The sequence below is a fragment of the Vombatus ursinus genome, unplaced genomic scaffold (genome assembly GCF_900497805.2).
Source record: "Vombatus ursinus unplaced genomic scaffold, bare-nosed wombat genome assembly UNPS02010548.1, whole genome shotgun sequence".
NCBI lineage: Eukaryota > Metazoa > Chordata > Mammalia > Diprotodontia > Vombatidae > Vombatus > Vombatus ursinus.
Genome location: NW_020950326.1, coordinates 1,898,156 through 1,921,409, shown reverse-complemented (window position 1 = coordinate 1,921,409; position 23,254 = coordinate 1,898,156). Strand labels below are relative to the sequence as shown.

The 23,254-nt window shown below is 34.8% G+C and overlaps 1 protein-coding gene across 1 annotated transcript in view; it reads right to left on the bottom strand.

Annotated features, from left to right (window-relative positions):
- Positions 1-264: 264 nt before the first annotated feature.
- DPP10 (dipeptidyl peptidase like 10) overlaps positions 265-23,254 on the bottom strand; it is a 934,204-nt gene continuing 911,214 nt past the window's right edge. Inside the window, exons 20-26 of the mRNA XM_027854721.1 lie at positions 12,468-12,662; positions 11,720-11,774; positions 4,372-4,471; positions 4,073-4,131; positions 3,891-3,963; positions 1,652-1,725; positions 265-402 (exon numbers count right to left, since the gene is read on the bottom strand). Coding sequence (XP_027710522.1) covers positions 265-402; positions 1,652-1,725; positions 3,891-3,963; positions 4,073-4,131; positions 4,372-4,471; positions 11,720-11,774; positions 12,468-12,662 — 694 coding nt within the window. The remainder of the gene's footprint in view (positions 403-1,651; positions 1,726-3,890; positions 3,964-4,072; positions 4,132-4,371; positions 4,472-11,719; positions 11,775-12,467; positions 12,663-23,254) is intronic.

The following is a 23,254-nucleotide window of genomic DNA, read 5'->3' as shown; positions in this document are numbered from 1 at the left end:
ATGCAAAACTAATTTCTTCCAGGAAACATTAACCCACACTTGGCCTTCCACAAAGGGAAAGATTTTGTCCCCGTGACAACACAGTATGTTTGGACTTTTGTATTCAAATTCCAGTTTATTAGCTCATCGCCTCTTGAGTGTGCTGTTCCAGTGTCCTGTCCTTTAGCTGCCCTTGAACCTCTGCAGAATCTGCAATATTACAGTCATGTTTCAGTTTCACTGAACCTCAAAATCTCCTTCAGTTCTGTATAAATAAGGTTCCTTCTATTCATCTTCTTCAGGTTCCTGTGGTAACACTGGCACTTCTTCCTTTAAACAATCACTGAAGAATCTGAGGATTGTGCTGTAAAGGTGATATTTGCTCTTCTCAGATACAATGTTATGGCCTTCATCTGGATAGACCTAGAAAATGGAAAAGAAAAGAAAAATGGCAGGCTAAGATAGCTAAGTCTCTACTTTTCCCCCCTACTTTCCAAATTTTTACACATCTGTTGGATTGTAGCCATGGAAAATTCTGTCCCATTGAGAGGCAATAGGATAGAATGACATAATGGAGAGAACACTGGATTTTGTATCAGAAGATTTAGATTCAGGTTCCACCTCTGACGTTTGTGTCCCATGAGAGTAGGACAAGTACATTCCCCTCTCTTGAACTTATTTATTCATCTATCAAATGGGAATAGTGATGACTATACTGTGTACCTTACATGGTTATTAAGAGGAGAAGTACTATGTGAACCTTAATGTCCTCTAAAAACGTGAGCTATTATTTGAAAGAATGACATTCCCTCAAAGCAAGCTTCACTAGACTGAACCACTAGGGTGCAGAATGATCAACACTGGAAGTGTCAAAAAGATTTGGTCATTTTTGTTTGTTTGTTTGTCTTTCTTATTTTTTAAGACTTTAGCAATAGGCAATAGTGAAGAGTTAAATGAAAATAATTCATAAAATCATAGACTTAGAGCTGGAAAGGACCTCAGAGACCATCTAGTCCAATTCCCTCATTTTACAAATGTGGAAACCAATGTTCAGCCTGAGGTGACATAGATAATAACTGTCACAGGCAGGATTCAGATTCAAGACCATTGATTCTAGAGCCAGGTTTTCTTTTTTTCTTTTTAAACAGTACCAGGATGCTCCCTCTTAAACTACATTATGCCATTGCCCTCTCCCTTCCAACTTTGCCCCAAATTTTTGACTTTGGGCTGGTGAGAAAAGGATGACAGGAAAAAGAAAAAGCACCAAACACTGAAAATCACTGATCCTTCAAATATAAAAGTATCAAAATTCCTGATCCATTATAGCCTAAGATGGCTCCTCCTTTGACAGCTCCCTAAATTGTATTATTATGTTACATGAAAAATATTATTTGATAGAAAAGAAATCCATTCATTGGGATGCAGGTTTGGGTACGTACAAAGGACTAAAAGGAGTCATGGAGCTTATGTGATAACTGGACTTTTAATGGACTTGGAGGGTCCAAATGATCCTTATACATTTAAAGGGCTTATCAAACCAGGAGAAACTATAAAAGTGCAGTAGTGATCAAAGAAATATCCAAACATCCTTAAAGAGGTAAATATTATAGTTAGGAAATAATTCAATGAGATCTCAATTAGGAAATTGCACTTATCTGTAGCTTTATCTCACCTGCATAGTATAATTTACTCCAGCTTTTATTAAGTGCTTGATTAATTCTGCAGAATGCTGGAAATGGACTTTTGCTGTAGGAGAAAAAAAATATATATATATGGATTAGGGACAACGTAGTTTCCTAGGCATGGACACATGTCATTAGGGATCCTCTGTTATGTGAATGTGGCTCTTACATGTCCATATTTACCACATTTAAAATGTATGATACTTGGATTTTCATGAGATGTCTAGGGGAGTAATCTTTGAGCTGTGACTTATAAAAGAAAACAACTGCTATAGTAATGCCTCTGCAGTCAGTGCCTGGCATACTTGGTTTGATTTTTCATTTCATTTATCATTTACAATTATTCATAACATTTTAATACCACACTAAAATATTTAACACAGGAAATGTTTGTCTCAGTATTAACAAAGCATATCCAGTCTCCTATTACTTCCATAGGATTACTGGAGCTCAGTCTCATTTAGATAATGGCCTCCTGAATTATCATTTTAAATTAAAAAGAATCCCCCATGTTAAGAATGTACAGTAAACTTCCTATTATTTAGGGACTAAATATTTAGTAGGAATTATCCTGATTATTCCTATATTTTGCCCTTTCTGTCTTCAGTTTCTCCTTTTACCTAAACATTGGGGATGAAATACTGAGGTCAGATGCAGAATGCTACAGAGAGAAAGAGGGATTCTTGGTTTCTCTTTTACTAAACAGCTACTAGTGCAAGTAATTTTACCTCTTTCGACTCCAGTTCTCTCACCTGCAAAATGATGTTAATAAACTTGCCTTATTAACCCTACAGTGATCAATATTTAGTACAGCAAAGACGAATGCTTTGAAAAACATAAAACACCATTAAAATTAGGATTATCCTTATTTCAAATATTATTTAATAATTATGTAATATGCTATATATAGTTCAATCCAGCAAGCATTTATTAAGTGACTGCTATCTGTGAAACATTCTACTAGGTGCCAGAGATTTAAAATAACAATAGTTCTTTCCCTCAAGTAGCTAACATTCTGCTCATGGAGGAGTAGAAAATGCAACCATATTAACATCTTAAGCTCCTTGACACCTCTATAATTCTGTGAGGTAATTAATCACACTGAATCACATTGTGGGTATGCTTAACTCTTTCTCTTTCCCTCTGGGTGCGTGTATCTCTGTCTCTCTCAATATATATATATATATATATAATATATATATATAATATATATATATAATATATATATATATTACATATGTGATGCATATCATATGTAATATATATAGCGAGAGATGGATATACATATATACATATTCATTTATGCAGGGGACATTTTTAAGCAATTTCTGATTAATATTGTAGGATCATAGTTTAGAAGCAGAAAGGACTTTCAGGGTTATTTAGTCCATTCCATTCATTTTAGCAATGCAGAAACTCAGATACAAAAAGGTCAAGTGATTTGTTTGAGGGGGAGTGTCTGAGCCAGGATATGAATCCAGGTTCACAAGCACCAAATATAGTCCGCTTTCCACTTTACTAGTCTGCCTCATGTAGGAAATAGATAAATTAATTTGAATTGGTACATAAGGGAAAGAACACTGGGCTAAAAGTCAGGAAGATTGAATTGTGGTTGTATCCTTGATAATACTTAATTGTGTAATCTTGCTCCTTTTTGAATACAATATTCTTTATCTATAACATGATGGTTAGGCTCATGGGATCATAGATTCACAAGCTGGAAGGGACTGTGAAGGCCATTTTGCAGATGACCTTAATGAGGCCCAGAGAGGTTAAGTGACTTTGAAAGAATGTTTCAAAAGTAGTAAGGGGCAAAGCCTAGGTTGGACCAATGTGTCCCTACTCTAAATCTTGAATAGCATGACTCAAGCCTTTTCAAGTTCTCACATTTCTATTTTGAATTGAATTTCTACTTATTCCATGCTGAGATTCCAGATGAGAAATGTTTTGAAATGTTGAAGTTATTTTAATTCAGTTCAGGACCAATTCTCTATCTTTTCTCTCTGCTTTTCTTGCTCTATCTCCCCTCCTTTCCTTCTCTCTCTCTTTTTTCCCCCTCTATTCTTTTTTCCTCTCTCCTTCATCTACCTGCTCTTGCTACTGCCATGACCTTGGTCCTTGACCTCCTTTTCTGAACATTTCCTAAGGTCCCTTCAATCATTCCCACAGATACACCTACTTGTATGAAGTTTGTACCCATAAAACAGCAGTGGCCAATGCAATACTTACTGTCAGCTGTCCCATGAATTATTAACAAATTTTCTTCTTTTAAGCTGTGAATATTGTGTAGGACACTGGATGCCTGCAAGGAAAAAAATACATACATACATACATATGTATGTATGTATGAAAATGACTGAATTTTCATTATAAAACCTATGATTTTCTCTCCCTGTTTTCAAATAACTTACTTGGTAAGTACTTTCTTCCTTAGATGGTAAGCCTAGGTACCTTTCAGCAAAAGCTGAAGCTACAGAAAGGGAGACAAGAATGAGAGAATGAATTAGGATCTACTTTATCTCGTTATCTTCAACCCAGAGTTTACTTTTTATTTTTATGCTTTGGTGAATTTGGTTAAATCAGAGAAACAATAAGCAGCTGAAAACAGGATCTCATAATACATAATTGTGGAACTCAATTGAGCTATATTTCATGAGGATTTTATTAAACTTAATATTTCCAATGAGAAAATACTGTAGGAGACACTTACCATACAATTTCATGTCTGTAATTGGTGCAACCACAGATCCACATTTAAAAAATCTTTCATCAGATTTCAAGATCATTGCTGCAATATATCCACCATATCCCTATGAAAACCAAACAATATGTTTCATATTTTAATTGCATTTATCATTTTTAAGTGATTTTATAAATGACTCAGAGAATTCCAGAACTGGAAATGACATTGAGAAGTCATATAGTCCATCCCCTACCTTATATCCTCTCTTTCCAAGCAAGAGTTCACCGAACCATTTTGGACAGAGCAATATTTATATTATATTAAAAAAGGTTCTCTGAAATTGCTATGTTATACCTTGAATATCTTCTAACTAGTTTTTAAAAGCGTCTATGTGGTGGTAGACTTTTAGTCAGTAAGCTATGTAGTCTATTTTATTAAATATGTCTCTATATATTTCAGCAGGGGTGGCAAATTTCTTTCTGCTTTGGGGGTTGACTTTGATTTTAGGAAGCAGTCAAAAGGTTTTCAGAGACTCATCTGATGACTGACAAATTAGGTTAAGGCAATCTGGAGTAGAAAAGAAGGAACTGTGAAGACTAAGTGGTAAGGCTTCCCTCCTCATGTAACACATAAGCTGTCTCTGAAAGTCATTCTGACTCTTCTGGGGCTCTAAACAATACCATGCATCCTCACTGCAACATTTCAGGGGATTCATTATTCACCATAATCTGGTTTTAGCTAGTCAAATAAGGCAAAACTTTTGATAAAAAATGCAAATTTGATTTAAATATGAATTTTGGCAAGTTTGTTTTTTAAAAAATCTGTGTTATTGCTTTGCATCTCATATTTCACTTTTGGATTTTCTAAAATGTGGATACACATAATTTTGTTGAATAGAGTATATTGGCATTTATAGATATTAAAGTTACTGAATTGGAATTTTCACTGTAGTTTCTTAGTTACAGTAAAACAAGTACAAATATTTGGACTTCAAAATACTGCCTTTATTTACTTTCACCTTGGCAAAAAAAAAAATCTCTTTTTAAAATGAGGTAATAAAGACAGGACTGAAAACAAAAACGCTCTAAAATGTATGTCTTTCCCATGGTTGATTTTATTTTCCTCAATTGATTAGACTGTATGACTATACAAAATAAGAGCTCTTGGGAACTAGACTTGGGAAATTGACTAGAATAAGCAGCCAAACTCTAGTTTCAAAAGTACAAATTTAAATTTTCAATAAAATCTGTGTCTGTTGTTGTGATAAAGCAGTACTGGCCATTTGGACAATTACAACAACTATGCATGCACAGCTGATTTGATTACTTTTGTTCATAATACTTTGATGCGCTAATGATTTCATTGGTGAAAATATTCCCTCCAGTGGTGCATATTACAACTCCTCCACACCTATCATCATGAAAGTCACTTGTCTATTCCCTACTTTCCCCACAATGAATCCTTCATAGAAGAAATACTCAAAGTACTGATAGTCTTACTGGAGATCAATGAATAAGACTCTCTTCTGAACATTAAAAAAAAAAATCATAGACCCTTTTGATATAAGTAATTGTTCTGTTAGTAGACTTCAATTTGGGGGAAAATGTGACAAAGCTACTATGAGTTCTATGCCATTTTAAAATTAATTTTAATTAACTACACCATTTATATAGACTTGAAAATTATTAGTAAACATGTTTAATAAACATATTAGTCCAGAAAAAGTATATTTACTTATTTATGGATTTGCATGTGGATACATACTCCTTGCTTCCACCTCAAAGAATCTCTAGCTTCTTCTAAATCAAAACCGAGGTACTGTCTTTTACATGAAAAAGCCTTTTTTGACTTCTTTCCCCACCACGCACTGCCACCAGTTTTGAGTAACCTTCCTCTTGAAATTAAATTTTCATTACTTAACATTTACTCATCCAAACATTTTATCTCCCTTAGAATTTAAAACACTTGAGGTCAAGGGCTATTTCACTTTTGTTCATTCAATCCTTAAGTTGGAACAACTACAGAGCTTTACAATATATAGGGAATATCTCTTCCATTTGGATTCAGTATAGCATGGTCTCTGTGACAGTGTTAACCAGTATTTTCAAACAGTCATCCTTTTCAAAGTTTGGCTCATGGGCTACCTCCTACCATACATCTTTTGTAATTCCCCAGGTATTTGTGTTCTCTTGATTCTCAAACTATCAAGTATTCACTTATTTTAATAGATATTGCAGCTCTCAGAAGAATGTTAGCTCCTAGATAGGATGTACTGTTGTCTTTTGTCTTTGTATCACCAGCATCTAGCAGGCCCTTACACAGAGGAGGGTCAAAATAAGTCCTTGTTAAATTGTATTAAGTGGAATTTTTTCATACCTTACTTGATATCAATATCAGTAAACATGATTATCTCTGATGGCCTCTCTCAAGTGATCTTTGGTGATCTTAACATAAGTGAAGGAGACACCTTGTTGCAGGAGAGATTTCAAGGCTTCAAAGACAACAGACAACATATAATAATACACTATATTCTTATGCATGTGTCAGTGATGTGTGACTATGAATATATGATCTTAGTTAAGTTTATAAGGTGATTGAAATAAGCAAATAGAGTGAAACTATTTTGACTATGCAGAAGTTTTGCTGTTTGTCTCTGATTGGATTGAATTGATGGAAAGATTTGATAAATTGTTGCCGAGATAGCTAGCCGGAGGATTTCTTTATGAAAACAGTTTGCTCAGCTGTAAGAACTGGCCCAACATTCACATCATTGTCCTTGCGAATTAGCTTTTTAGAGACTTTAATTTTCCTGCTAAGCCACACTAGAAATGATCATAATGATTACTTCACCTTCATAAACTTTTCAATTATTTTATCAATGAATTGTCAAGCCTGTGAAAGTTTGGATCGAGTGGTTCCTTTGCATATCACCTTGCTATAAACAAGACTGAAGACATCAACTCATAATATACTCTACTCACTCAATTCAACACAATGTCTTTAATGGAGAGAGAACCTAATTACACAAGTAACCTGGTATGAATTCCTTTTTGACATATGCTATTAAGTCATTCCACCTTTATGAGATTCAATTTCTCATCTTTCAAATAAATACACTACTACTTGTACTAACTACTTGATAGCACTGTTTTGAGAAAAGTACTTTATAATCTCTAAAATCCCATATAAAGCTCTAAAACTGTGAATTTTAATTTTAACCTGACATTTATTCAGCCTTATGTTAGGTTCTGTAGTGGCTGTTTGATTGAAACTCTCTCAGGGGCACCTGGTGAGGAGAGTCCAGTCAGCAAGACTTTATTAAGCATCTCTGAAATGTCAGGCACTGTGCTAAGTAAAGACTGTGAATACAACAAAAGCAATAAAAGAAACAACAAAACAAAACAATTAAAACATTCTCTTCTTGCAAGGAGCTCATAGCTATCAAAATTATTTACTGAAAATTTACTATTAGTAAATTATAAAAATATTATACTATTAATATTATTGCAAAGTATACAGACAATATTCAATATGTGGTTCTTAAAATGACTTAAATGTTCCCTGGAATTCTTGAGTTCCTTAAAGCTTACCTTAACTGCCACTTTCTATAAGAGGCCTTTCCTGATTCTATCAGCTTTAGTACTGTTCCTTCCCCTGTCCCCCATTACTCCATCTTTATTTAGTATTCATTTATGTATATAATATTTTCTACCAATAGAATGTGAGCTCTTTGAGGGTAGGGAAGTTTTCATTTTTGTCTTTGTGTATCATGTCTAGCAAATTGAGGGCTATATAATAAGTGCTTAAAAATACTTCTTAACTAAAAATGGTGTTTCAAATCTGATCAAATTACTATTCAGAAACTTATAACCAGATGAAACACAATACTTCTACTCCCTCCTTCCCTAATTAGTTTCAACTTAATAAAAGTGAAATATCTTAACTGTTCTGTGATTTTCATGACAAACTAATTAAGAAGAAAAAATAAAGGAAACATTTTATTTTTTTCTCTCGCCCTCTTATAAGTATCAAATACCTAATCAATAAATTCAGTGGTATCTTTTGTGGCTTCAGTATTCCTTGCCCCTTCTATAGTTTCTGATACCATTTGATCAGTCCCTTCACTAACTTTCCTGGAACTCTATTATCCTCATTTGCCTCCTCTCTCTAAAATAACATAGTGTAGTAAAAAAAAAACAAAAAAAAAATGTTGAACTTGGAGTCAGGAGACCTAGGTGAGAACAATAGAACAGATACTCGGTCAATGATTCTTAACCTCTCAGATCCTTTATTTCCTTATTTTTAAAATGTGGTTAAAAATACTTGTTATCCTATCTACCTCAAAGAGTTATTTGGAAAGTATTTTATAAACTTTAAGGTATTTATGCATGTAAGTTACTATAAATGTTTCTTTTACTGAATTATTTTCTTCTTTTAATCCACTATTCCACTACCTGTCTGCAAAATATTATTTCCTTGGTCTTCTTCTGCCCTTTTCTTTCAATATGTCTACATTCTCATTCCCAGTTATCTTATTCACTGTCATGACTTTACTACTGCTTGATTCATTTCCAACTCTACATCTTTATATTCCTAGTGCTAACCTTTCTCCTAAACTCTAGGTCCACCTCTTTAACTGGCTGATGGATATTTCCATTTATGTCATACAGTCATTTCTAACTCAGTATAGATAAAGCTAAACTCAATCATCTCCCCAGAACCTGGTCTATTAACTGTCTTTCTTATTTACATGCACGCACACACACACACACACACACACACACACACACACACCTCTCCTTATCATTCACACTTGAATTCTTTTGAAGGCCACCATGTCAAGCAGTATTCTAGCAAATCAGTGAATAGCTCCTATTATTTTCTTCTTTTTTTCCTTTAATTTTTTTCTTTTTTTGCTAACACACACATGTCATATTTTCCATTATTTTTGAATCATCCTCTCTTCAAATAATTAAGAATCAATCCTTAGGTACCTTTAAAATTGTGTTACCTTCAATACAGATTTATTTTTTCTCATAGCCAATCAATTTTTCCTACTAATTCTTCTTGTTGCCACTAATTTTCCTCACATAGGAAAATGGGTACTAAGGTAGTATAGTACAAATGTAGTAGTTTCATGACCATTGTCAATGAGAATAGATGACTATAAAATTATTAGACAATTCGTTTTATTTGGGGTCCACTGTCCCTCTATAAAAGGTTCAAACTATAAATGGTTTCAGTATTATTTGTGTCTCATGTCATGTTAATTTTGTTTTTTTTTTTTTCCTCAGTCTAATTTTCTTTTCTATTGCTTTTTCACTATATAATGAATTTGGTCATAAATTAGAAGTGAATGGGTAAGAAATTTCTACTATGGTGAGAATTGCCCACTTTGATGAGTTCCCAACTCCACTAAAGAATTAAATATGATTACCCAAGATGGACAGGTAATAGTGGAGGGTTCTAACAAAAGGTGATCCACTGGATAAAGAAATGCAAAATCACTCTAATGTGTTTGCCAAGAAAACCCCATGGACAGTTTAAAAATGCTAAAAGATATGACATCAGAAAATGAGGCCCTCAGATTGGAAGACCCTGATATACTGTGGTCCATGGAGATCACACATAACTGAATGACTGAACAACAACAACAATATAGACCTCTGGAAAGTTTTGGAAGGGAATTTGTACTCTAAACTAGTACTGGCTTTGGTTGTCATATTTTTTTTTTGTTTATATAGAAAAACATTTGTTATCTAAGATAATTTCTGAGCTCTTTAGGCCTCTTTGTTGTGGTGACTGGTTTGCATCATTTACAATTCTCTAAAAATGGTAATAGTGGCAGTCATTGTTTTTCTTTTAGTTGATTTTCCCTTGTTGAGTGTATAGCTGTATGTTTAAACTGTCTGAGTTGAGGTTGTTAGAAGCACACACAGTGCAATGTTTTTATATTTATCTCCTTTTCTAATTTGGTGTTTAATATATAATTGAATCATGGATTTAGAGCACTGAAGGACCAACTCCTCATTTTACGGGTGAAATCAGGCCTAAAGAGGTTAAGTGACTTGTCCAAAGTTACATATAGTAATATAAGCGAGAGAATCAGGTTTAAACTCTGGTTCTTTGACTTCAAAATAATTCTTTCCTATATTTCATACTTCCTTTCTTAGTCTTTGCTCAGTCAACTAAATGATCTGACAATACAGATAGCTATTTCCTAAGTAAATGTTAAATATAGCATGACTTTCCATTTTTATTCTAGATATAGTTTATTTCATATTTTATGACCTGTTCTCCTAAAACACTGTTCATACTACTCTATTCAAATATACTTCATAACTCATTGTTTACAAGAAATAATTCCAAATTCATTCTTTCATTAAAGGTTTTATATTGTCTATCCCCATGTTACTTTTATAATCTTATCTCTGTATTAGTCCTTTCCATAGAAACTTTACTCCACTGAGATTTGTCCATTCATTATCTTCTGAACACACCTGAAGCAGTACAAATTCTGTGCCTTTCCATATGGTTCACACATCTAGCCTTACACTGTCTTATGTCCTCCTTAGAACCTTTGTAAACCACCATAGTGCAAAGATCTTTTGCTGTTGATGAATTCCTACAATGTTTACTGTCATACCAATCATTTCCTACTTACTATATAATGTTTTATGTCGTAAAGGTTTAATTTAATTTAATTTTTCTTTTCAGTGAGGCAATCAGGGTTAAGTGACTTGCCCAAGATCACACAGCTAATAAGTGTCAAGTGTCTGAGGCTGGATTTGAACTCAGGTCCTCCTGACTCCAAGGTCAGAGCTCTATCCACTGCACCACCTAGCTGTCCCCCCCTTTAATGTTTTATATCCCCTACCAGAAAATAAGTTCTTTGAAGAAGTGGCCTATATCTTTTTTTCCTTTTATCTCTGTTCCCCTTTAGTACCTAAATGGCAGTAGATGAACAATGAATTAAAAATACACACACACACACACACACACACACACACACACACTCACTCATATATGTATATGTATCTGTATATGTGTATATGTGTATACATACACATGTGTATATACATACACATGTGGATTACTTTTATAGTTTCAAAACTATAATTAATGGGGAATATGTAAAATACTTTTGAGTAGGTAAAAAGGCTTTTCAAATATACATATATATGTATATATATGTATTTCTAGTAGATACTTGTTTATCCATAAATGATATAATATATGCCCACTGTTAAATGGTTAATGAATAGAAAATTATAAAAGTATAGGCTGTAGAAAATATATATTTATTTCTGTATATATATATATGTATATATGTAAATATAGATATATTCATTCATTTAATATTCTTGCCATTTACCTTTCCAAATATGCTTAGTCTTTTGGAGTCAACGTATGGCTGCTTCAGTAAAGACCTAGAAAGGAAAAGAAAAAAAATACATCTTGGTAAGTCAAAAATCTCAAGTCTATTACTCAGCACTATAGTCCTATACAAAAACTCTCACTGGGTTAATTAATGGGACTCAGTTTTTGTAGTAATGGAAAACAGTCTGAATCGCTCTTAGAACATAATTGGCCTCTAATGGCTTTGCATAGTCTGGCTCCAGCTTAAATTTGGAATTTTTTCTTCCACTATTCTTCACATAAATCTTTGCCTCCACCTGGGCTAGTGAACTAGTTGACTTTTTTTTTTTCACTTTGCTTTATTAGGCCATATTTATACAGCACAGGATAGCACATAGGAATGACAGAGACAGCATTGAATTTGAAATATGTATATAATTTCCCTGGATAATTCAGTACTGAAAACATAAGTGGAACTTTGTACATAATAAGATCCCTATGGCAAAGTTAATATTTACAAAAAAGAGTCTATTTCAAGTGATGAGACAAGATTCAGTCCCTTCCATTCCCCAATAGGCCGATGGGATTATTTACATAAAATGCTAGAAATTATACTAAGATTCTTTTAACTAATCACCAAGTATAGAAAAATTGGGTTCATCAACATTTGAACAAGATGACAGCAGAATGGAGGAGTTCATTAGTACTATGTATATTAATTCTGTTATCGTGGAGAAACAGAAGGAGAACATGCAGATACTTACTTCACAGCTGTTATTTGGTCCTTCACTTCTACAGAGCCTAGGCTGCGGTGAACCTCTTGCAAAATCTTCAGCCCCTGAAACCCACTACCTCTGCCATCAAATCGGGCCACAATGACATTGTCAGAATCGACAAGTACTGAATCCCAATCAATGTGAAACTTATCTGTAACCAGCTGGCTTCCTGGTGCTTCATCACTGCAAAAACCAAAAGAAAAAAAAATCACACACAAACAGGGACTATCGACAATGGAATGAAAACTGCAGTTCAACAAGAAGGTAGTTCACATTAGTGTCGGGGCTCAGTCAAACATACAATCTATTTAGATGATTGTTGATTTGGGCAACAAACCCACAGAAGCAAATGTCATTTTATTTTATAGTTCGAAATGAAAAACTGCAGGATTTTCTCACATAAACAAAAACCAAATACATGGTAAGGTTGGAACATCAAATAGTGTATAGCTCATTTTGGCAGCAGAAAAAAGAAAGAGGTTTTTTTTTTTATAGCTATCTCTAAAAGCCGATCATCTATTTGACAGGCATGTCTTAATTTATTGGATTTCTTACAGGAAATAAGGTTTAGACATATCTTATAGATCCCATATAGAGGAAGAAAGGTCCTGTTGGAGAACAGAACTGATTATATTGAATTCATAATAATTTAATAGGGAATATACAACTCCAGAGAACATTGCATTCAAAAAGAATTACTGCATTAATATATAATGGATTGATTTTGGTTGAGGAAGAACATTAAGGAGCCTTTAAGCAAATATTGAGCAACATTCTTTTTCTTCTTCAAGGTGAATGGCAAGAAAAGGAAGGATGCACATGTGATCAGCTTACTGAATGACCTAAAATATTTGTAAACTAAAAGGTAAAGATGTTAAGCAAATTTAAAAGAATGACTAACCTTCTAAGGAGAAAAAAAAGTTGTAGTAGTACAATTTGAAAATGTCATTTTGATAGGAATTTGTGACTTACTGTTTATCTACCCCTCCTACCTCCAGAACTGTCTGAGTTTAAGAAGACAAATTATCATGGAGTGGTGTGCAATACTGATACCTACATTTGCTTTTATACAATGACCTGATAGATAGTTGCCTCATGGTTATGGTTGAAGGAACAACAAACTATCACACTGCCTCAACACATCTCTGTTGACTCATTTATGATAACAAATTCTCAATTAATTCACTTGTTTTGTTTAAGGAAAGGAAGGCACATCTTAAAAAGTTGGTATATTACTGAGGATGAGTTTTGATATTTTCTGCCTCTATGACCTAGGGTGAATCATTTTATTTGTTTATGTCTGTTTCCTGATCTGCAAAATAAGGACACTGTACTAGATCCAAGATTTCTTAACTCATGGTCTATAAACCCCAAAAGAGTTAGGGGGTAGATTTCAAGGTATCTCTGAACTTATACAGATTTTCTAACTATAATTTAGTACTTCCTCCAATTATGAATACAGACAACAAAAAAATCTGAAAAGGAGTCCAAAGGATTAACCAAGGGGACATGATGCAAAAAAAAAAACCCAAAAAACAAAAACACCTGATGTAGATGATATTTAAATGTGCTAAGGTGTGTTACAGTGCAGGAAAATTGTCTACTGGCTCATCTCATAGATGAAAGACACTCCAAAACATAAAATACTAAACAAAGGTCCTGAGTGAATGGTAACATGTTCACTGTAACTATAGCATGATTAAGAATCTGAAGAATGGTTGAGGAGAGTTAGTATTTAAATGATGTATTCAGCCTTTGAATAAGTGTTGACACCTTTATCATCTATATGAGTTCTTCATCACTTGGGCAAGGGAAGGTGCTCAGAAATCTAGCAATATCCATGGAGAACAGGCCCAAAGTCAACCATGGAAGGAGTGAGATTCTTTCCCCATTCCTTTTTCTCCCTCTTTTGCCTCATCAACCAATCACAGTCTCAAAAATCTCAAATCATAGCTCTCAATACATCAAATCAGAGATGACATGGATATGTGCACCTTTATGGTAAAATCCCTAGAACTAACATTGATAGGTCTCATTCAAACTGTTGCATAAATGGCTCTAAGTCCCCAAGGTTTTTTTCCATTAAAAACCTTTGGTTGAGTTAGTTTATTGGACCTAGCTGGGAATCATCAGTAAAACATAAACTTTTTTTATGTTATGTGGAGGGAGAATGGATAAAAAGTGAAAGTTCCAAACTACATAGTACTTTGGGGAAATAATAGCTCTAGGGTATGGTAGGGGAAGAGGTAATTGGGCCTTACTTTTTTTTGAGGGGGGTAGGTAGGCAGCATCAAAGTAGGTTAGGCCTCACTGACATTAAACCTAGGCATTCCTCAATCTTCATGTCCTTTATATTTAGGCTCATGGCCAAGACTCAGCTATACTGTAGGGCATTTTGCCAAATTAATGCAAAAAGGAAAAACCTTTTTTTGTGGGGGCTTTAAAAATGATTTTTACAGAATTTATAGAGAGATACTGTCTCACATGCATGATAAATAAAGGAATAGAAGTTGTTAATTCATTGAAGGATTTTAACAACCCCAAGACATGTGAATGCTGGTGTGTATGTGTGTCTTGAGGGGAGAGATAGCAAACTTCCCCTTCTATCTGGTCTTTTAGGGGTTAGCCACAATGTTGCTCTCATTTTGAGTACTGACATCAGCTGCCAGATAATCTTCCAAAGTACCTCATTAATTCTAAGGGTATTATTTTCTAATTTACATGTGACCCACTGCAAGTTTGAGACTGCTCACAGCATTTCCAGGAGTTCACAACTAAGTTATTTTTGGATAGAATGTAAATAAGTTACAGACACTCTTCCCTGTGTCTTCAGGCACACAAATTAGTTTATAAAATGGAAAATGAAATACATTTTCCAAACTTGTGATTAGCAATAATGGTACAGTTTGCAAAGCAATGAACCCCAGATCATGCCCCACATCAGAAGCACCAGATAGGAAAATAACATGTCTTTGCTCTTTTTTTCCTTAGTCTGCCATCATTTCCAGTCCAGTCTTAGCAAGTTTTTAATGTTAGACCTCAAAGTGAGGTCAAGATTGTGTCTGTCAACTAATTCCAAACACATGTTGCTATCTCATTATATGTGATGTATTTTTTCCCTCTCCTTCAGTGCATTGTAGTAGCTGTTTAGAAGGTAATGATTTCTTAAAGAAAGTCAATAGTCTTTTCTAAAAGAATGGCTTTGTATCCCGGTAAACTACAAATATACTTTTAGACATGACAGTTTGCTGGGTTGTTCACATACACGGACAGCATGAAAGACTAAACAGCTTTGCAAAGGAAGCTAAGCAAATTACACCCAATGAGACAGACTTTTCTAAGGCTGGCCTAATGAAGGTGGTTTCCACAGAAGGGGCCAGATTATGGATGAGCTGGTATAAGATAATAGAAATCTAAGAAAGCAGTAAGATGGACATACTGTTTTCACAAAGTCAAAAAATCTTTAACTCTGGTGGCTCTGTATCTCAGTAATGATGAGAAAAATGACTGATATGTACATGGTTCTTTAGAGTCAGTCGACAAGTACTTAAGCACTTACAACACATGACAGACATGCTAGAAACTGGGATATAAAGAATGCAATAGTCACCACCTTTAAGGAGCTCACATGCTGTTGGGGGAGACAAGGTGGAAATAACCAGGGTACATGCATGATGTCAACAAAGAGTTTTTAAAAAGCACTTTACAAAGTTTATCTCATGTATTCCTTACCATGAGATGAGATAGAGGACTATCTAATCTATGAGACAGAGATAGATGAGGCAATGGGTAATGTGCTGGAGTCAAGAAGATCTGATTTCATACTTGGCCTCCAAAACTTACTAGTTGTGTGACTCTGGGCTATTCCCTTAACTTTTGTCTGACTCAGTTTACTCATCTATAAAATGGAGATACTACAGATATCTAACTCCTAGTGATGTCATGAACATAAAATGAGATACTATTTGCAAAGTACTTTGTGAACCTTAGAGTGTTATATAAAAATGTTACTATTATTATTTATAGATTATTGTTCTTGTTCAGTTGTTTCCATTGTGTCTGACTCTTCATGACTCCATTTGGGGTTTTCTTGGCAAAGATAATGAAATGGTTTGTCATTTTCTTCTCCAGCACATTTTACAGATGAGGAAACTAAAGTAAACGGGGTTAAGTGACTTGTCCAGGGTAACACAACTAGTAAGTATCTGAGGCCAAATTTGAACTCAGGTCTTCCTGACTTCAGGCCCTAAGTCCTATGACCATAAATCCATTTATCTTTCTAGTCCATTAGAGATCCTAATATGGGACAAATGATTGCTTTTATTTTTTTCTTCTTAAATTTATAAAAAAAAAATCTGTGTTTCTCTCAATCTTTTTTTTTGTATGTCCCTTTCATTCACTTCAGTCTTTTTTTTTTCATCTTTCCCTTTTGCCTCCATAAATGTGGAATGTTCAGTATAAGAACAATTCTTTGCCAACATTGGAATTGAGCCATGTTCAGGTTCTACTGAAAATAGAAGGAAGCAAAAATAACTTTTTCTCCTTCCTCTCTTCCTCCCTCTCCACTTTCCATTTAAACTTCTGTCCTGAGTGAAAAAGAGGTCATGGTGATTTGAAATATACATTTTCTACATGCCTCACACGAGGGCTTTAAATCCCTCTTAAAAGGTGAGGTTCTTGAAGTTCATTCACATCTGTTTTAATATCTTTAACACTAAAGCATCAAATTACTTCAGATAAGAAATTGGCCATTTGTGTATACTGTAAAAATGTAAAAAAAAAAAAAACGGTAGGCATAGGGATTGCAACTGTGATGCTATTGATATAAGAAACTCCTGGTTGAAGAATTTACGAATCTACCCCATCTATCAATCCAGATTGGCACATTTCCTTCAACATCTAGTCTTAGAGAGATCCTAGAGCACAGGAAAAACTTTTTGCTAAGAAAGGATGAAAATCTAGAGGGGGTGTGTATGTGTGACAGAGGGGCTGGCAGGGAGGAGAAAGAGAGAGAGAGAGAGAGAGAGAGAACTTCTTGGTGGCTATGACAATTTTTTTTTTTTTAATTACTGCAAAGCTATGGTAAGCATAGCAGAGTGGAGTCAAAGGAAAACTGTACTAGGAAACCTGTATTCTAATCACAGACTTAGCAGAAATTAGCTGCGTGAGCTTGGACCTTACTGAGACTTAATTTGACTTTACAGAGATTTGATTTCCTGGACAATAAAATGAGAGTTGAATAAAATTATCTCTAAGGAACTTAATGTCTGAAAATCCTAAAATGTTTCTCTATTTCACGACATTTACATATGCACTCACACCAATTCCAGTCCACTTTTTTTTTTTTCCCAGTTTGGGCAATCATTGTGTGTATTGCCATCCTGAAAGTGGTTTTGAATAGCTCTCCATTAGGACTCTTCTCAAGTTCAGCCTTATAATGATTCCTAATCCTTTCCTTCAACTAGAGAAGTTTTTATCTTTGCAATCTCATCACAGTGTAAACTCATGCAATGGGTATTTCTTTTGAATAAAATGGATATATCCAAGCCAAAATATTTCCTTATGCATTTAAAGTCTTACCTCCCTCTCACGTTCTTAAAAAAAATATGAACGTTTGCACCTCACTTTATTCATTTTGGAGTTTGCCCTTTGACCCAATTTTTATAGCACTTGGTTTGTCTGTGTGAATCAGAGCATTAGAGAAGCCTGTCACAAAGGACTATTTCATCAGAGAGGAGCCACCTAGGGAATAACATTCTCAAAAGCCTTAGAAGAGCACGTGTGCTTCAGACTAGCTGGAGGAAGAGGTGTCTTGTTATCAGGCACCATAAAGCTAGGAAGGAAAATACCAGTCTTTCCTGCATTAGGGAAAAGATACTTCATGCCTGGCTTTTAGCCAGGAGGGTTATGATGTTAATATTAACAGCCAATATTTATATAGTGTTCTAAATTTTACAAAGTTTTTATATATATATATATATATATATCTGTGTGTGTGTGTGTGTATTGTGTGTATGTATATGTATATGTTTATATATCTGAATATACACATATGCTCATGTGTATAATGTGTATACCTTCATACACATATTTGTGTATTTTCAGTCGTGTCCAGTTTTTCATGACAAGAAGAGTTTTCATGGCAAAGATACTGGAGTGGTTTGCCACTTTGTTCTCTAGTTCATTTTACAGATAGGGAACTGAGGCAAACAAGGTTAAGTGACTTGCCCAGGGGGTTGCACAGCTGGTAAGTGTCTAAGGCCAGATTTGAATTTAGGAAGATGACTCTTCCTGACTTCAGGCCTGGGCATATATAAGCCCCACAACAAACCTTTGTGGAAGGTGCTTTTGTTATCCTCATTTTAGAGAAAAAAGAAACAGGTTGAGAGAAGTTAAATAATTTGAAAAGGTTCATGCAGTTTGCAAGGGCCCAAGGATGGATTTGAACCCAGGTCTTCCTAGGTAAAACTTTAGTGCATCATCCACTAGATCACATTACTCGTAGATCAGAAGCTGAAGGAGGCCAGTGAAATGTCTTTCTGTTACATATAGTATAGGAGATCTGACAACAATGGATGAGAGAGGAGATTATTCTTCCATTATTCCCTGGCACTATGACTGTCTTGCCCTGAGCACATAACTTCCAATATGAGGGCATGGCTTAAGATAGGATCTAGGAATAGGTGAGGGAGCATCAAGAAAACAATGGGTGAGATGATCCTGTCAGTGTGTTCCATTTTTATAAGGCTATTTCAGAAGGCCTAACTTTCTGCTCCTGCCCTTTTCAGGAGTAAGCTGTGATGGTGTAGTTCTGTTTCTTCCTCTGACTTCAAAGACATGTGCAAAACCTTTTCTGAATGCAAACACATAGAAGTAGTATAAAAGAGGGCAGAAAGCAAACAACCCTTGTCCTCTGATCAGAGTTCACATTTGGTACATCCTGTTTATTTGTTAATGGCCCTCTTGATAACACTGATTTCCCTTTTAACCTCTTACCTATCTGGACCTTTAGTATCTGATGTGTTAAGCCCTGTTTGCTACTCTGACTTAACTTCTTGGCTGCTAGACTCACTTTCTAGACTATTTCCTGTCGAGTTAGACTCCTGATCATTTTGAGTGACAAGTCTACTCAGGGGGAAAGGAATAGTCTTGGGAAATGCGTTCACCTGGTATTATTTTCAAGTTTTAATGGCACAAAAGCCAGTTCAAAATCCCATCAGTCTTCTCATTTATAGCATGGCTATGGAAATTGATTTACAGATGGTCATAGCTTTCTTTGAAATTATTACTATATCTATTTCATACATGCTCATCTAATCTTCCAAGTTTATTGAGGGCAGAGCCTTCATTCTCTCTTTTATTTCTTTTCTATGTTCCAATTCCAAGAATATCCATTCAACATAAAGTGCACAATCAATGCTACCTACTATTTGACTTTTTATTGTTTTCATTTCTCATCCTTATGAGGCTAAATTCAGTTAATCTGGTAATCCACTAGGATTACTGGCTATGAATTCAGATAAGTCGCATAAACAAGTACTAACCCAAGTGGGACCTAGATTTGCTACCTTTCTCTGGCTTTCTAACTCATCAGTGCCAAGTTCTTAAAGACAATGGCTCTCAAGGATTTTTATAATAGGGTTTCAATGATTCCTTTATCAAGCTGATCCCAAGAGCAGGTAGCCTCACATTCACATTTAATCATGTTCTTTCAAAGCATGTTGACATTTTAGTTTATTTTAAATGCTTGTACTCTCCCCACATTTTCTTTTTCTTTTTCTTCTTCCAAATTTGGCAGGGCAATGTGTAAATGACTGATTTCTGCATATGGCTTATAATACATACATTTTAACTAAAGTAAACTGATTCTTTCTTCATTTTTCCATAGTAAATTATTTCTCTGGCACTAGAGAGACAGGAGAAAGACTTATCTAATACCCTCTTAATGTATTGCAAATCTTTTTGAACTGCAACTTAACACTAGCACCAGTACCATCATTGCTATAATGCAACACCCAGAATTTATATTTAAGATTATATAAAATTAAAGTTCACAAAACACTTTCCTCACAACAGGCCTTAAAAAACAGTAGTATTATTATGACCATTTTAGAGATGGGAGGGGGAAAAAAACAAAAACAAAACAAAAAAGAAAAAAACACTGAATCTCAGAGGTGTTGAGTGACTGGCCAAAGAACACACACATAATTTAGTGTCAGAGAAGCAGGGTTTTTTCTTTACTCTAAATTCAGCATTTCTTGCTACCCACCCACAGGGACCCACATATATTCACATAAAATATACATATTCTATACGTTATATCAGTGCTAAATAGCTCAAATTTATGTAGAGTTTCAAATTTTACCTAAAGTTCTCCTCACATGTTAAATGTTTGAAGCAGGTCATGGAAGCACTGTTATACTATTAGTTTTCCCACTTTACAAATGAGCAAATTTTAGGCTGAATTGGGGAGGTTGAGGTAATTGCCCAGAGTTTCAGAGTAAAGAATAAAATAGAGGTTTTCTGACTCTCAGGACAAGTTACCTTACCACCAGGTGACTTGCCTTTCATGTAGTAGGTAATGAAAGTTAAATTTGAATTTCCACCTAGATAAGACATCCTCGCCCATAGTTCTACATCCAGTCTCTAGGCTCAGCTGTGAGCACTTCTACCAACCTACAGGCATCTCCAGTTTTGACTGAGATCTGTGGACTAACCAGATTTGAGGTACGAAGATGTGGATGTCACTATCCTTAGTCAGTGTCACCATGCCTGTTTCATGCCTATATCACAAGTTCCTGAATTCCCACTCAGGGAATCCTGGCACTCAACCCTGGCCTCCTTTGTATTTGTAGTTTCCCTGAAAAGAGACCTTGGCAACCTTCCAAAGGAACCACAATTTATTCTGGGGTCAGGCTTCAACAACTGATAACTGAAGAAACAGTAGAAACCTGAAAGATGGAAATCTCCCTAGTCTACAGTATCAGATCACTTCATTTACACAAAAAAATAGGGAGCAAATTTGTAATTTCATTGATATAAGGAAATTCCAGGTAAGGAAACTCTTTTCAAAGGCCGATCACTTCCTTCTCTGCAATCTGTAGCCTTAGAGATTTTCATAGACCTCAGAGATCAAGGATAGCAAATTTGCCTAGGGTAGCAAATGTGTTTCAGAGACAGTACTTGATTCAAGATCTTCCTAGCTTCAAGGCCAGTTTTCTATCCAGGATACCATGCTGCTTCTAATTCATTAACATTATGGTGAAAATAAATTAATAAATAAAAGCATATTAGCACACAAGCCAGGAAACAATGAACAGAATGGATATTAATGAGCCATTTATAAAGCTCAATAATGTTCTCTTGATATTATCCACACAAAATTAAACTTGGGATAAACATCTTAGATATCACATGAAAATATTGGACAAGAGTCAGCAGCAAAATGCCTGAGGGATGTTCAACATCCAAAAATTGTGCAAAAGAAGTGGTGGAATTATAATGTGTGATACATTGTTCCATTACTTGCAAATGACTAATTTCCTATGCTGTTAAAATGCTATTACATTAGTCTTTATCTGATTTCTAATTGGGCTTCTTATTTCTGCTCTTCACAAATCATTCCTTTACTTTCAACTTTTATTTTGGTGCTGAGAGTAACCTCCAAATCACAGGTATGTAACTGACTTTATAGATTCTTAAAATTTTAAAGGTAGAAAGATCCTTAGGGATTATCTAATTCAATGTCTTCATTTTATAGTTAAAGAAACTAAAGCCTTTATAAGTAATGGGACTTGCTCCACATCATAGATACTAGGAAATCATCTACACCAAAACAAAAGTAGAAAGCAGCATCATAGGTAAAGTGGAAAGAATGGTGAATTTGAAGTCAGGGGATATGGTTTCAAATTCTAGTAAGCAAACTAATCAGTTATCAAATCGCTAATTATTTAATTAATGACAAATAAGTAAATTTTATTTTTGGTATCAAAATGATGGGGTTGTTTGGTTGTTTCCAGGAAAATTTGGGGTCATTAAAGAAACTTTGCATTAGGAGATTCAGCCTGTTGTCCTATGGAACTCATTTTCCCTCTGAACCATCTGTCCCAGATACATATCACTGATCAATTAATTTTTGATAGGCCTACTTTTCAAATGCATACTATAATCTGGGCAAGGGATTTTCTTCATCTACTTGCTTTTTTATGGATGGATAGTTAAACCAACTATTTTGACTGATAACAGATCTCTTTTGTGAGGCTTTGCAAGTGTTCCTGAATTGATGTAACCAGAATAATGTTATCTGCAAATAGGAACATCTGGAGGAACTTCCCTTTCACCAGGAATATCTCCTCAACTTGGAGTTTGTACTGTATCTCCTCCATCATAGTGGCAAATACTTTTGGAAAGAATACATTTCCAGGGCAGCTAGGTGGCACAGTGGATAGAGCACTAGCCCTAGAGTCAGGAGGACCTGAGTTCAAATCCAGTCTTAGACCAGACACTTGACTCTTACTAGCTGTGTGAACCCGGGCAAGTCACTTAACCCCAATTGCCTTGCCAAAAAAAACAAAAAACAAAAAACATACACACACAAAAAAACCCAAAACCAAACACACACACACACACACACACACACACACTAAAAAAAGAAAAACAAACATTTCCCTATTTTATGCCTTACTGATTTTGATGATCTGATATAAATGTCATTAAGAGTTTTTCATTTCATTATATCTTTTAAGGAATGTTAAATAAGTCTAATGGTGTTGCCC